At 36.3% G+C, this 16469-nt stretch overlaps 3 protein-coding genes across 4 annotated transcripts; 2 read left to right on the forward strand and 1 right to left on the reverse strand.

The window, feature by feature from the left end:
* The first annotated feature begins 3860 nt into the window (after positions 1–3860).
* Positions 3861–4776, forward strand: Cnir (cornichon related). The gene is made up of 3 exons (XM_064051527.1): positions 3861–4213; positions 4290–4612; positions 4661–4776. The coding sequence occupies exons 1-3, from the start codon at positions 4136–4138 to the stop codon at positions 4725–4727; spliced, it is 468 nt and encodes a 155-aa protein (XP_063907597.1). The 5' UTR covers positions 3861–4135; the 3' UTR covers positions 4728–4776.
* A 46-nt stretch (positions 4777–4822) lies between these two features.
* LOC135125807 (elongation factor 1-gamma) lies at positions 4823–6865 on the reverse strand. 2 transcript variants are annotated; one of them, XM_064051502.1, is made up of 7 exons: positions 6756–6865; positions 6487–6636; positions 6218–6433; positions 5722–6019; positions 5629–5670; positions 5101–5579; positions 4823–5050 (listed from the first exon to the last, which is right to left on the reverse strand). In XM_064051502.1, the coding sequence occupies exons 1-7, from the start codon at positions 6765–6767 to the stop codon at positions 4895–4897; spliced, it is 1353 nt and encodes a 450-aa protein (XP_063907572.1). In that variant the 5' UTR covers positions 6768–6865; the 3' UTR covers positions 4823–4894. The 2 variants fall into 2 exon arrangements, with proteins under 2 accessions (XP_063907572.1, XP_063907581.1); XM_064051511.1 differs by lacking the exon at positions 5629–5670.
* Positions 6866–12807: 5942 nt separating this feature from the next.
* Positions 12808–16451, forward strand: LOC135125831 (arylsulfatase B). The gene is made up of 6 exons (XM_064051548.1): positions 12808–13314; positions 13362–13698; positions 13761–14367; positions 15281–15423; positions 15470–15743; positions 15793–16451. Exons 1-6 carry the CDS (start codon positions 13216–13218, stop codon positions 15989–15991), a joined length of 1659 nt encoding a protein of 552 aa, XP_063907618.1. The 5' UTR covers positions 12808–13215; the 3' UTR covers positions 15992–16451.
* Positions 16452–16469: the final 18 nt, after the last annotated feature.

The following is a 16469-nucleotide window of genomic DNA, read 5'->3' on the forward strand; positions in this document are numbered from 1 at the left end:
AGTAAAATGTTTTTTAAGTAACCAATCACTTGGATCATGACATAATTTGACATAATGCAGACTTTTTGTTTGAATCGTTGATAAAGTGTGGCAAAAATTAATCTCATGTAAATTTTGTTAACTCTGCAAATTTTCACCTCATACAATATTTCTTAATCTCACAATTTTAACTTCAGTAAATTTCTTTGTTGTATAATTTTAATTGAACGTAAATTTGATGCTCTACAGTTTTAACATTACATAATATTTTTATTTGCACAAGTTTATTTCACATTTTTTAAATTTGTGATATGCAAATATTTGCATTGACTGAGAACGTTTAATTTGAGTTCATTCCATTTCATTCAAAGTTTTTTTTCGAGCTGAGCTGAGGGGTGTCCTCACCCGGCACAACTTAGTCGCAGCCAAAGATTAAACCCCACCCATACCCACCCCGCTCTCAATTCTCAATTGTGATGAATTTTTCATTCGATGTCAGATCGAGGGGCGTGGCTTAATTGCAAGATCAACATTTGTCTGCAAGAATTTACCATTTTAAACATGTTTTAAGTTTCTTGTTCTGAAAAAACGACTACGTATATTAAGAAAAAAGGCAAAATATAACAAAATATAAGTCTCGCCCACCAGCCCTATCTCAATTGTGATGATTTTTTTTTTTTTCGTCGAGAGCCAAAGGAGAGGAATTTAATTGCAAAATCCTTATTAAATCTCTCAAAGAAAATGTATATAGTAAGAAAAAATTAAAGCCCAAGATTAAGCTCCACCCATATCTGCCCTGATATAAATAGTAAGTCGTTTTTCATTCGTTGACAGACCTAGGGGAGGAGCCTAATTGCAAAATCCATATTTCCTTACAAAAATTTATCATGTTAAACGTGTTTTAAGTGTTTAAGAATGAAAAAAATCATCACAATTGAGATGGGGTGGGTGGGCGGGGTTTATATTTTGCTTTTTTTCTTAATATGCTTAGTATTATTTCAACAACACGATACTCAAAAACATGTTTGTAATTTCTTGTAAAGAAATAAGTTTTATGTAGTTAAGCTTCGCCCTCTTTGTTCACGGCGAATAAAAAAAAATCATCACAATTGAGATAGGGCGGGTGGGCGGGCTTAGATTTTGCCTTTTTGTTTTAATATGTGTAGGCTTCTTTACACAACATGAAACTTAAAACATGTTAAAATGGAAAATTTGTATAAAGAAATATCGATTTTGCAATTTGGCTTCGCCCCATAATTGCAAAGTCCATATTTCCTTGCAAAAAAGTACCATTTTAACCATGTTTTAAGTGTTTTGTTGTAAAAAGATGAATATGTATATTAAAAAAAAAACGGCAACCGCCCACCCGCCCTATCTCAATTCTGATGATTTTTTTTTTATTCGTCGTAAGCCGAGGAGCGAAGCTTGATGCAAAATTTCAGCCCATTTGGAGAAACCCTCAAAAATCACTCCCAAAACAATAACCTTACAGACTAGGGGTTAAAAATGCTCCAATCCAATCAAAATCCGATATTTGCTTATTTCTTAATACGAAGATTGTTGATTCAAAATTTCAAGCCGTTCGGAGAAACCCTTAAAAATCACCCTTAAAACAGATTTGCAGTCTGGGTGTTAAAAATACTCCAATCAAGTCAAAACTCGGCATTTGCTTATTTCTCAACACGAAGATTGTTGACACAAAATTTCAACCCGTTCGGAGAAACCATTAAAAACTACCCCCAAAACAACCTTGCAGACTGGGGCTTAAATATACTCTAATCAAGTCAAAATTTGACATTTGCTTATTTATCAAAACGAGGATTAGTGATCCAAAGTTTCAATGCATTCGGAGAAATCCTTAAAAGAAACAGACTAGGGATTAAAACAGCGTCGGACTGGCTCGCCCGGCTACCCGGCGAGAAATAAGCAAATGTCGAGTTTTGAGTTGATTGGGGTATTTTTAACACCCAGTCTGCAAATCTGCTTTAAGGGTGGTTTTTAAGGGTTTCTCCGAACGGTTTGAAATTTTGTATGAACAATCTTCGTATTAACAGATAAGCAACTGTCGACTTTTGACTTGATTGGAGCATTTTTAACCCCCAGTCTGCAAAGTTGTTTTGGGGGTAGTTTTTAAGGGTTTTTGCTAATCGAATAGGCTGAAAATAGGCTGAAATTTTGTATCGATAATTCTCAAATTGAAAAACTAGCGAATGTCAAATTTTGACTTGATTCGAGTATTTTTAGGCTCCAGTCTGCAAGTTTGTTGTGGGGCTGGATTTTAACGGTTTCTCCGAACGGATTGAAATTTTGAATCAACAATCTTGGTATTGAGAAATAAGCAAATATCTAGTTTTAACTTGATTGAAGCATTTTTAACCCCCAGTCTGCAAGGTTGTTTTGGGGGTGATTTTTGAGGGTTTTGGGGTGAAATTTTGCATCAATAATCCTCGTATTGAAAAACTAACGAATGTCAAATTTTAATTTGATTAGAGTATGTTTAAGCCCCAGTCTGCAAGGTTGTTGTGGGGGTAGTTTTTAACGGTTTCTCCGAACGGTTTGAAATTTTGTATCAACAATCTTCGTATTGAGCAATAAGCAAATGTCGAGTTTTTACTTGGTTGGGGCATTTTTAACCCCCAGTCTGCAAATTAGAAACGCCTCAATTTTCGACGTTGCCAGATTTCAGTTTTTCAGGATAATTTTTAAACTAAAAAAATACTAACATTGATTACATTACGACCACTTAGTTATCAAACAGTTTCAAGTTTCAAGTACTAATATCCCTATCGCCAATCCAAGGCCAGATAAACAACAAGGAGCATTAACAATCCCATTTGTATTTCAATGTAGTTACCTCTCCACACCCACACTTTACCCTCTTTCTTCCAGCAACCACAAAAATGAATTTAGGCATTTTAAAGGGTTCAGTTGAACTTTTAGCATCGAAAGTGAAAGCCTTCAAAAACTGTCTCGATCTCGCCACGGACTGCCTCACCAACAAAGACTACATGAACGCAGAAATGATCTACGGCGGCATCCTGGCCGACTTACACAAAGACTGCCTCATGGAAGCTCTCGGCCTCAACGACCTCGAGCTTTTCTCCCTACACAGCTGCTTCGCCTACTCGTCCATCGGTGCCGACTACAAATCCGAACAAGCCCTGATCATCCTAAACTCGATCCACAAACCCATCAAACTGCCGCTGGTACCTTATTTGAAAGCTTTCATACACATTTCGAACCATAGGTAGCTGATAAGATGTGTTTACGGCAGATGATCTTATTTTTCATTATAGATTATCGTACGCTCACGACGAATTGCAATGTTGTGAGATGCTTCTCAACAACGGGTACAACTTCAAGCCCAACAGTATTCTAAACGAAGACATCATACCGGAGATCAACGACGAGTTTTTGAAGTTGAAAATAAAGGATATGAGGTCTGCTTGGTGAGTTTGGTGGGATAGGTGTTTCCGTTTATTCATTTCTGACGTTAGCGAGTTACTCAAAGCTAAAGAAGATAACGAAGATTTGAAGAAGTGTTTTAAGGAGAATTGGTTGACGATCGGGAAACCGTGCGAAACGGACTTCGCGAAGTTGTCGAAGAATAATAAGAAAGAGAAGGAGGATGACGACGAACCGCCTGAGGAGGTAATTGAAGAGAAGAAAAAGAAGTCCGGGCAGAAGGAAACCGGCGCGATTAAGAAAATCAAGAAACAGATAGTGAAGAAGACTGAAATCAGAATTCAAGTGACACCACCCAAAGGAGTAGATATCGGAGTAAGTATTTTATGTTGGTGTTAAAACGCACGTGACTGAGAAAGTATAGGTACATACCACCATGGAGAAGGAAGTAAATCCACTTGGAACAGCATTATGAAAACGCAGTGGCAGAGTTCGTTCACATTAATTTTTTAAATCTTATTAACTAACTTTTGTATCGTACTGTATTATATTGTAATATAAATTTGTTGAATTTTCCCCATTACATTTTGAATAAACCGCCGTCGCGATGACACCTCGACAAACGAAAAGTCCCTAACCGGCTGCCAATTTTTGTTGACAGTCGACTGTCTAACCTTATTTAAAATGCGAATATTTTAAAAGATAAAAATAAAAAACACACACAATTCGTAACGAAATACAGTACAAGACCATGATTTTTTCAGATCCGTTGCTTTTCGCGTTCTCTCTTTTGAATACCGGAGCGGTATTATTCCTTCTCGTATATTTTGTATCCTTTTTGGGTTTATTATTAATGGGATAATAGCGAGTCATTACGTTTATTATGTTCTTTAACTCGATTATAGGTAATTACTTTGTCCGACTTAGAATGTGATTATCTAAATGCACAAGAATGTTGTTCGAAACTGAATCAGTGGACTCTGCCGAAATTAATAGCACATGGGTTTCTATCGTTTATGTTTTTAATCCACGGGCACTGGATTTTAACACTTATCAATCTGCCAATGGCGATGTGGATGGTGTATGAAATAACAGCGGTGCCAAGTGGGAATTTGGGCATTTATGACCCGACTGAAATCCATAACAGAGGTCAATTAAAAAGGCACATGAGAGACTGTATGATTCATTTAGGTTATTATTTGGTGTTCTTCTTTATGTATTTATATTGGTAATGTAGTCACTTTTATTTAAAACTCAATAACTGTGTTATTTTTAGCATGATCGTGGCGTTGCTCAAAGGCGATCCAATCAACAGAGATGACCAGTTCGAAATAGACTCATAATGTGATCTGTAATACTCATATTTATTGAAATAAAACAATACATTTATAAGCATTTTATTGAAAGAAAACAGTCAGGATTAAAGAACCCACAAACATGAGAACAATAATTTTAATTTAAATTATCAAAATGACACGGTTATAAAAAAGACAATATATTTCACTGGGCTTTACTTAAAGATTTTGCCTTGGTTAAATTTCCGTCCCTTTTTGTCCTCGCCCGTCCACGAGAAATATTGGGCAACTAATTTTTTCGTATCTTCAGACTTGGCGTCCAGTTTCTTCCACTCGTACGACTCATAGTCGATTTGCCAGTCAGGACTCAACTAAAACACCACAAATTTAAACCAAATTTGGTACAAAATAAACGACTTACTGGAAAGACGAGTTCATGTCCTCTCCAAACCCAAATACCGGAAATGGAACTGTTATTGTCTTCTCCAAACAAACACACTGAAGCGAAAGCCTGCTTGCGCATTTTATCCAATCTCTGATACATTCCAGTAATCAAATTACAACTCATAAAAACTTTTGACAATTCCTCTGGATACTTATATTCACCAAACCAGATTGAGTAATTTTCAGGATCAAACTTTTCCCAGAAATAGGGAATGGATTTGGCTTCATCCTCATTGGAATAAAACCGTTTAAAATCGTCCATATTGAAAGTACCTTTAGGTAAAGAATCAAATGGATCCTTAGACTTAGGTTCAGCAGCCAAAGCTTCCTCCGAAGCATCCAGTTCTTCAGCGGGTTCTTTCTCCTTCTTAGGTGTCTCTTTCTTCTGTTGCTGCTGCTGCTGCTGCTGCTGTTGTTGCTTCTTCTCTTTCTTCTCTTCCTTCTTCTTATTTTTACCTGTCACAAAAACTTATCAAAATTCGTGTTACACGCAAATCACACTTACTCTTTTTCTTATTCTTCTCCGCAATATTACAATTATTAGCAGCTTGTAAAGTTAGTTTTGTTAGTTATAAAGAAAATAAATGTAGGGTCTTACCTTCATTGCCCCCTGGTGTGGCACCAAAAGGTTGTGCAACTTTGTCCAAAAATTGCACCTGACCCAGAACAGTCTTAAACTGAGGTTGATTAACTAAAGTGGTGAACCATCTATTCACATTTATGAACTGCTTTCTAAACTCGGGGTCAAAAGCAAATTTGTATAGGTTCAAGAGGTTGCACGATATTACAATATCAGCTAGAGTGATACGTTCTCCTACTAGGTAAGTACGTGTAAGCAAATGGCTGTCCAAGATGTTGAGAGCGGCTTTCATGTCTTCCTTAGCTCTAGAATATGCCTACAAAAATTTATTTAAAGTTATCACCTTAAAGACTGACTAATTTGAACTGTCGCAACTGTTCTAAAACTGGTCTGATTTTAAACCAAACCCCCTTATAGGTCACAATTGCTCACTATCCCTCTTTGAGTTACAAATCAATCAACACCAATTAATTTGCCTTTGAAAGAGGTTCTAACTACACAATCTCGCACTTACTTCTTCAGCTGCAGGATTTTTCTTAATTACTCCTAAAATCGGGAACACCCAAGCGCATCCAGCTGGTAGAATTTCGGACTCTCCAAATCCGACCCATTGCAGAACTTGTGCCTTTTCATAGTCCGACTTGCCTCTTAGTTGTTCGTTCGCCACGTAATACGCGATCGCGTTGCTGTCTTGCAAGTATTTGCCGTCGTTTGATTCAAAAGCTGGCACCTGCAAACTGTCCAGTGTGACCTAACCTCAATACTGTCACTTCTCCGGCTCACCTTTCCGCTGGGAAATTTCTTTAGAAAGTCCTTCGCCTTGTTGGTCTCTCCGAACACGAAATTTGGACATACTTTTACGTTCGCGTTGGAATACTGAGCTGCAATCAGTGCTTTTGAAGCACGGAAATTGTCGGCATAGGTGTACAGTGTCTGAAAAAATAAAAACAATCCTGTCAAAAATTACGCTCTATTTGGGGAAATACGGGCATGAGAGGGTGAGATTGTGTCATGAATGCGAGATTTTTCGCGAAATATTGATGAATACTTACTCCCGCAGCCATTGCTCGTACAGATTTACACAGAAAAGGAGTTGGGAAGAGTTTGACAGCTGCATAGGGACTTTCGAGTTGGTGTGGTTCTGACGTGTCGGTGAAAGATTTCACCCCAGAATATCATATATAGTATACTGTGATTTCACTCTCTTTCACTTTATTTGTGGATTTTGGATGTTTAGAACGTTTTCTTTGGTTTTGTAAGAAAGGAAGGAAAAAGTATCCGTAATTAGTCACTAGGTGTTGTCTGGAATTTGTTTAAATGATATTTTTCTGCAATAAAAAAGTTACTAGAAGCCGGGAGATTTAAAAAAACTGACAGCGCAGGACCGTAATAAAAATATCTGTGGAAGAGACGGCTGTTGACTGTTAATTTTGTACTCACAAGAATGTAAGTCTAATTAAAGAACAGTGTTTGTTAAAGCAGCGAAACAAAACTTGGTCCAAGGTATTAGACAGAACTAACCTCGCTCCTGAAGTGCATTCCAACAAATCCAACTTCTTCAATACTACTTGTTAAAATGAGACTGATTTTGGCAAATGATATAATCTTTAAGAAAACAGAGGGCGGGTGGGCGGGACTTGTATTTACTGAGATCAGATTGATTTGGGCAAATGACGTACCCTCTAAGAAAATTTGATTTTTTGGAAATGTTATTTTTTAATGATAATCCCGATAACTATGGACTGTCAAAATACAGAAGTAACAGAAATTACAATGTGAATAGGTGCAATGTAATACTGATAATAACAGTATTGTATCCCGAAATTTTTGGGAAAATAGGGTGACTTGATCAATAAAACACATTGCTTCATTAATTATTATTTATTTTCAGTCTCCCTGTGTAAGAAATTCTATATTAAAAGTAGAACGTTCGCCCACACTGCTAATATAAAATGAAAGGGCGAGTTCATAAACCACAAGGATAGGAGTATGTTATTTTATAAAATTTAAGTAGCTTTTTCGCATTTACACGATATTCCTAAAATGCATACAAAATTTTACAACAATCATTGTATCAGTTTTAATGATCTGTCTAATAAAATCGTCAACAGACCACAGGCGAACGACAGACAGACCTATGGGAGACCTACTTTTTCATACTTCAGGGGTCTTGAAACGTCGAGGAAGATGAAAATAGCCGTTCACTGCTTCGACTCCATTGCGATACTTCTCTAATTGTAATGAATTCTCAAGACTATCTTTAACCCTCGAGCGGGCGCGCGTTCTGACATTCCAAGAGCGGGCGCGTCGTGTATTTTGTACACAATGAATAGATGTGTCGTTTAAATGTTAAATTAATGTTTTTTATTAAGTAGAAATGTTGACATTTCCTTTATCATTTTATTATTTCAATAATTAAACAACATATGACGCTTTAGATATAAAAATTTATTTACAAAATTTAACAAGAATGTAAGACAAAAATCAATCACTTTCGATTTATCTTTTCCTATAAAGTTGTCATTAGATGACATCAAACTAGTTCCAGGATCATTAGGAAAATCTTCTGTATTGCTACAGTCCGCGAGAAGTTCAATTTCAGATTCAGAGTCGTGACCACTGAACGCAACTACTTCTTCATCCGTTTCTGAAATATCTTCATTTTCTAATTCAGTTGGCTCCGTTTCTGAGTCTTCATCATGCAGAATTCTATACAGCTCATCATCTGTTAGGTAACGTCTTCTAGCCCTACAAAATTTATATAAGATCACAAAATTTATTGGCATTCAAAAACTTACATATTTTTAGTTCTTTTTCAATCGGTGTCTTATACAAAAATTAATAAAACGTCCCTTGAAAATCTGAAAACAATAAAAATATGATTTTATAACTAATTAATTTCATGCAACAGGTTACTAATTGAATGAATATAAACAAATGTTGCGCTAAAAATGACAAAATATTAAATACTTACATCAGAAAGCGCGGCGTGTACTCTATACACAACACGGGAGAGATTCTTGTTTTTGCTAACTGTTTAGTTCTCACACTCACAAACAAAAGTTTTACTTGACCACTCGAAAGACCAAACTCGACTAGAGGAATACCTGAATCTACCCGACCGGATGTTGTATTATGCTAATTTTAGAACCAATAATCTGGTCACCGTGTACAAAATACACGTGCGCGCCCGCTCGAGGGTTAAACGTAAAGAAAAATTAATATAAAATAAAAATTTCTATGAAAAAATGGATTAGGTCGAGAAAATAATCTACTCAGAAAATAAAATCACCGGAGAATTTATGCCGTATAATTGTGTATAATTGGTTGCATATACCTATGATGTTTGTATTTTGCTATTTATTTTGAATAAATTTCTACGTATCTACAATTTATATTATGTTATGTTATATATGCATTATATTTGTTTATTTACCTTTATTAAGTTACCATAAACATTACAAAATACTTGTTGAAGATATTATTTATAAAATTAAATTTTGAAAACTATATCCTCGGTACAAAAATTCTCTTAGTACTTTTTTGCCAATCACAAATAAATAAATCGATAGATAGATAAATAAATAAAAGTTTATTGTCATCGGTTGCTTAAAAGGGGTCAATAAGTAAATTTTAGTCAATATTTGTTATTACATCAATACTAATGTGTAAATATAAGTTTAAAAATATTTCAGAAAATTGAACCGACGTTACTATTTTAGTAGAAACGGCAAAGAGACAAATTATAGTTAGTGCTTTACCATCAACACGATCCTATTAAAGCACTTACGAAATTTCAAAATATCAGTTCCAGTTTCATAGATTATCCTCAGAATAAAGCCGCCAACAGAGACAGTAACAGAAAGTTATATTTTCGTATTCTACAAGCTGCGAGACCTGAAGAAAACACGAAATATAATGGCATCCCCTTAAAATGTTGTACAGTCGCGGCCATAGAAAACTGGGTCACTAGATTTGACACACATTTTCAAATTAAAAAAAAGAATAGAGTTTAATTAATGTTTTGTTTAACAAATCAAATGATTTTGAATTTTGACAAAGTCATTGTCCCATTTTTTAAATCAGGAGCGAACATTCAAATTGCTACTGTGATAACTCAAACATCTCGCCTTAAACTGACATTGAAAAAAAAATTGAAAAGCCCGCAAAAAATTCAAAAATTCAAAAATTGGTCTTGGCTGTGATCGTCTGACAAAATGGAACCTACGTTGGCGGCATCCTTTGTGCAGATGGCGCGATAAATCCCGCCAGCTCGACTAGGAACCGCGTACTCCGCTTCCACCACGTATTTCTGTGTTGTTTAACCTCAATTCCATTTAAATGTTCAATTTTTATAACTCTGATATTAAACTGCAACTAAACAAGTATCAAAGTTTCAAAAAAAAAACAATAAACAACATTTAAATTCGCCATACACAAAGAATTCTTATCTGCGATTAAGATTGGACGTCAGACAATTTATATGATGAAAACATGGTAGAACATCAATCAACAAAATATTTACAAAACAAAAACTAGCAAAGATTTATAAAAACAAAAAAGATAAGGTGTGAAGTAAAACTTCTGCAGACAAACGTGAGGTTAGAAGCTGCAGAGCATGAAAATTTACGTTCAATTTAAATTATGCAACAAAGAAAATTACTGAAGTTAAAATTGTGAGATAAAGAAAAATTGCATGAGGTGAAAAATTGCAAAGCTAGCAAAATTACGTCAGTTTAATATTTGCCACACTTTATCAACGATTCAAACAAAGAGTTTACATTATGTTAAATTATGCCACACTTTATCAACCATTCAAACAATGAATTTATATGATGTTACATTATGCCATAATCGAAGTGAATGGTTACTTAAAACAATATGTTTTGAGAGTTTATATCGTGAACTGTTTATCCCAAATAAAACACATTATAAATATACAACACAATGTCTCGGTGATGTGATGATGCTATGATGATAATAACGATGACAAGAGGAGAGAAATCTTGAGAGAAATTTAACTGCCGTAAATGAACTATTAGCAATATTGTGTTAAGAATTAAGAAGTGTTATAATGTAGCACTTACGTATTAGCATCCAGAAACTTATTCATAATTAGACAAACAAAATCAAACGGGTCTTTACTAAGTGAATTTCATGAAAACTCCTGTAAGTGTTTATCTAAACAAATTCTTGATTGTTAAATTGTTTTAGAACTAGTTAACGATTAAACTCCTAACATGAACTGTGAATTTACAAACAATGAATCAAATTTACTTGTGTTAGCGTCGGTCAAAAACCGCAAGAATTAGCTACGATTAATTTTCGTTAAACAAAGGTTTCCTCCCTTTTTATTAACTACCAAACCAACTCAACTTAGCTAACTCACCGCGTCTTTTAACCATGCTTTCACTCACGAAACCAAAACAACAGTGAAGGGCCGCGACTCTCTGGCAACCTAGCACACCTCGCTACCAAGCCGCCCTCTTCTACCATCCATCTAACTAAACCCACTACCCAAAAAGCGCTAACGTGCACATGGTTGCCTATGTTTAACGATTTTTTTATTGAATTTGCTGTTAATTTTTTTTAGCGCGAAATTTTAATTCAAATTCGGTCACCACAATACCTTCCACGATATTCATTGTTGTTGTCCCCGTCATTCTGGAATTTGCCCACACGTTTCTGGTTCCCATTACTACCTGGAAAAACAACAGCTGTTCCTGAAATAAGAAAAAATGTACTCCTATATTTTTATGTGTATATCCCGGTGACAGCAAAATAACGTCTGAAAATAAAATCATAACATCATGAAGTTGAGAACATTTTCAGTCATTAATCTTAATGCAGGGGCAAAAAATACCAAGATCCACAATTCAGTATTACAAGCAAGCACTAGCCCCGCCCACCCACCCTCTATTTTCTTAAAGAGTATGTCAATATCAGTCTTACCTTAGCAAGTCCTTGCCCTGCCCACCTGCCCCCTATTTTCTTGAGAGCGGGTGGGCGGGGCTAGTATTTACTAAGATAAGAGTGACTTTTCTAAACAATATACCTTCTAAGAAAATAGATTCCTAGTATTTTTAAGGCAACACTGATTTTGCCGAATGACATACCGTCTAAGAAAATAGAGGGCGGGTGGGCGGGGCTAGTACTTAATATGATAAGACTGATTTTGACTAATGAGAGGGTACATCATTTACCAAAATCAGTCTTACCTTAACAAGTACTAATATGCATACTGCACTATATAATAATATACTCCAGCGCGAGGAATTATTTGGCAAAATTTTAAGACGACGTCATCAATTTTTGAGGAAATGAACAGATACATTTTATATTTACACATATTATTAGTCTAATAAAAATCGACACAGACAACAGACAGCCGATGGACAGGCTTACGGGAGGACGGACAGGCGGACAGATGGAATAGCGCATGGGCGGACAAGTTGACGGACAGACAGGCGGACGGACGGACAGACGGACCAATTTTTACTTCTTACTATTATTTTCTTTATCATAAGAATAATGAAAACTTACATTGAAAGCTCAGTTCATTTTTGTCTTTAAAAAAGGATATCAACTTTTTTCGTTTTTATAGAAAACAAAAAAAACTTGAATGCAGTTTGTGTTATTCTACACAAAAATTAAAAAACTTACTCACTATAAATTATTTTAAACATGAATAAAAAGATATAATAAAAATGACAATTTGTAATCAGACACTTACATAATTCTTTTCTTTTGCTACAAAAAAGCAGATACCTATGCAAATTTTGAGGATCATTCCATTCACGAAAACGCATGACAGAAAATATTTTTGCTACAGTTAAATCTATATGGCTTACAACTACTACGTAATATTACACCATCTACGTTTGGTACAGCCTATATATTTTTACAGTTGTAACTGTACCAAGCTTCATTGTATTCAGTAAACACATTAATTATTTTTTTAGTAGCACCTAAGGCGCATCATTTAAAAATTAAAAACAAAAGTCAAGGTAACTCGTACGACGATTTTCTAGCCATGACTTCATCACATGTAAGTTCTTCGTCCCGTAATTTATGTATCCAAACAATACCACTATTTGCATTCCCATATTTAAGTAATAATTTATTCACGTGGCACGCATAATTTTAATATTTCTTGGTGACATTAACATGCATTTGCACGTAATAAATTAACAGTTAGGTAACAAAAGTATCGTCAAGTATAATCGAAAACAACCAAAACCAGTACGTGCATATTCGGCTTGCAAAATATTTGTACCGGTTGTGGTTCAACACACGATAAGTAACCATACGATGCAATAAAACCCTGAACTTGAGCCGATCAAAATCTCAAGAGCATCGCAGCCTCCGTTAGTTTTTCGCAAATCTGCGTAAATACGTGCTCGACCCATAAACCGGTGACGAAACCGAATTGATTGCGGACGATTTTCGACCATGATTTAGTGAAAAGTGTTTCGTCTGTGTTTGAGTGTGCGTTCATCTCGACTGAAAATCATGAACAAACTGGTATTAGTTTTGCTGGCGACGTCACTTCTTCCAGCCGAAGCTGGTAATAATAGACCGCATATAATTTTCATCTTGGCTGATGATTTGGTGAGTTATTTAAAAATGAGAGGTTTTTGTTTAATCAATTCTTGAAGGGGTGGAATGATGTCGGGTTTCATGGATCCGGCCAAATCCCGACTCCTAATATTGACGCTCTGGCATATTCTGGGTTGATCCTGCAAAATTATTACGTCACGGCGATTTGCACGCCATCTAGAAGTGCCTTAATGACCGGAAAATACCCCATCCATACCGGAATGCAGCACACTGTGCTTTATGGGGCAGAACCCAGAGGGCTGCCACTTACGGAAAAAATTTTACCACAATATTTAAAAGAGTTGGGGTATACGAACAGAATTGTCGGAAAATGGCACCTGGGGTCGTACAAAAGGGTGTACACACCGACGTATAGGGGATTTGATTCCCACATAGGTACGTTGTCGGTCACGTGTTGTATAAGAGGTCTAGCAAAGATAGCTAAATTTTAATACTAGGTTTCTGGACGGGTCACCAAGACTACTTCGACCACACCGCCGTCGAAAACCCAGGCTGGGGCTTCGACATGCGTCGCAACCTAGACCTAGCCTACGACCTCCACGGCCAGTACTCCACCGACGTATTCACTGAAGAGAGTGTCAAAATTATAAAAGACCACAATGTTAGCACCCCACTTTTCCTGTATTTAGCTCACGCGGCGGTCCATTCCGGAAACCCATACAACCCTCTGCCAGCCCCCGACGAAACAGTAGCACAATTTTCGTACATAGACAACTACAAAAGACAGAGATTTGCAGCCATGTTGACAAAACTAGACGATTCAGTGGGTGCTGTTGTGAAAGCACTCTCTGACAAGAATATGCTGCAGAGCTCAGTTATAGTTTTCTCGAGTGACAATGGAGGTCCTGCTGCAGGATTTAACTTAAACGCGGCTTCAAATTATCCTTTGAAAGGGGTAAAGAATACGTTGTGGGAAGGCGGAGTTCGAGGGGCGGGGTTATTGTGGAGTCCTTTGATTAAGAAGCCTCAAAGAGTGGCTAAGCAGATGATGCACGTTAGCGATTGGTTGCCCACCTTGTTGGGAGCAGCGGGAGCAGATATAAGGTATACTATCCTCAAACATATTTGGCGTTTATGACTTCACACCAATTTGACTCCCATTATAATTCAATAGGCCGTCACAACCGGATGTCTTAAACCCGCTCACCGATACCTACCTGAAAAGACCTTTTCTGGTAAAAGCACAGGGCAGGACTGAGTTTTGCATTTACCGACAACTGCGCCTTTCGAGTTTTTTATTTTAAGTAAAAACAAAGTAACTTTGTACTCAATCATTTTTGATTACAGCACAACTATTTACTTATTAACTACTACTGCTTATTTATTGATCGAAATAGTCACTGTCATCATCACTCGACTACAGCCGTGCTCGACTCTTCTAAATTAATAATTAACGGTGTTATCAACCGTACCCTGTACTGGTCTTCTTCTTTTGTGGAATGTCGTACACAATTGGCCCACATTTCGGCAGTTATTTTGGAAGCTTCTTCCCTAATTATGTCAATTGTTGCACTACTAAATTTTGGTGCCGTATTATTCCCTCTTATATTATTTTTCATTTGCGACCAGAAGTCTAATCACCCTAAATCCACGATCTCGCGCCATAGCATCTATTTTATATTGTTTTTCAAATTTTCGAGTGTGTAACACTTCTAATAATTGTGTCTTTGTGTAATTTTCTTCAAAGTATAAATCATGTTCTGTAAGGAAATTTTGAAATTTGAAAATTTTAACAAACAAAATTACTGTGTCCGGTCCTTCGCGTCTCGACCGTCCCTGGCACGTCGAAAAGGTCTTTTCAGGTAGGTATTGGTGAGCGGGTTTAAGACATCCGGTTGTGACGGCCTATTGAATTATAATGGGAGTCAAATTGGTATGAAGTCATAAACGCCAAATATGTTTGAGGATAGTATATAGGTGTAGAACGTAAGATAAAAGCTATCGTGTTTCGTTTCAGCACAGTGCAAAATATCGATGGAACTAACCTCTGGGATTCTCTATCAGACAATACTAGTTCCCCAAGAACTGAAATTTTACACAATATTGATGACATTTATGGAAATTCTGCTCTAACAGTAGGACCGTGGAAGCTTCTACAAGGTTTATATTCGTGTAACGATTTCAAAAATATTTGAGTGTGTTCTAGGTACTACTTACAACGGTGCCTGGGACAACTGGTACGGTCCATCGGGGCGCGAATACGGCTATAATGTATCTCAAGTTATAAATTCTGTGGTCGGACTCGCTCTGAAATCTCTACACCAGCCTTTAACACCTGACGTTATACTAAAATTGCGCAGTTTGGCTGACGTAAACTGTTCCAAACAAAACAAAGCGCCAATTCCATGTGAGCCACTGAAAGAAGCGTGTTTATTCAACGTTGTTGAAGATCCGTGTGAGAGGCGAAACGTTGCTAAAGAGTGAGAATATCGTGAAGTCTGATTAATACCATTGTTTCTGTACTTTCAGGTATCCACAAATTTTGAAAAATTTGCAAGAAATTTTGGAAAAATATGATGCTACGGCGATACCACCCGGGAATCTGCCGCTGGATCCAAGGGGAGACCCCAAATATTGGAATTACACGTTTACTAATTTTGGAGATTATGACAGCACCCTTAACCTAAATTCGTTACAAAAATACACATTTACATCCTACTATCATTAGAGCGCCCTTATAGGACTTGAAAGCGTCAACCCCAATAAGTAATTTAGTTTCCTTTTTGGCGACCTACTGTATTATTTTTTTAATTATGGAAATTGTATAGACACCTATTTTGATTGTTGTTACTCAAAGGTGTTGGCGCTTTTAACTTCTCGAGTGTAAGTTAGAAAAATTGTAATGGGGCCCTTAATGGTAGTGGTATGTATAGAAAATCTTGCACATACATTATTTTTAATACTTTCTAATTCTAAGCTTAAAATGATGAGTTGCATTTTACAGCCAAATAACTGACAAAACTGCGATGTCATCATGACGTTTGACATGTCAGATTTGCTTTTTGACATATGCAGCCATTAAAAAACTGAATTATCTGAAAATTAATGAAATTATCACGGGCAAATATTGTATTTTTTTATTTTGTGTATTGTTTTGTTTTGTTTTTAATAAAATTGAAAATAACTTTCCTCTGATTATATAATTT

The sequence above is a fragment of the Zophobas morio genome, unplaced genomic scaffold, assembly GCF_036711695.1.
Source record: "Zophobas morio isolate AGI-343-1 ecotype UQ-CSIRO unplaced genomic scaffold, CSIRO_AGI_Zmor_V1 ptg000002l, whole genome shotgun sequence".
Lineage (NCBI taxonomy): Eukaryota > Metazoa > Arthropoda > Insecta > Coleoptera > Tenebrionidae > Zophobas > Zophobas morio.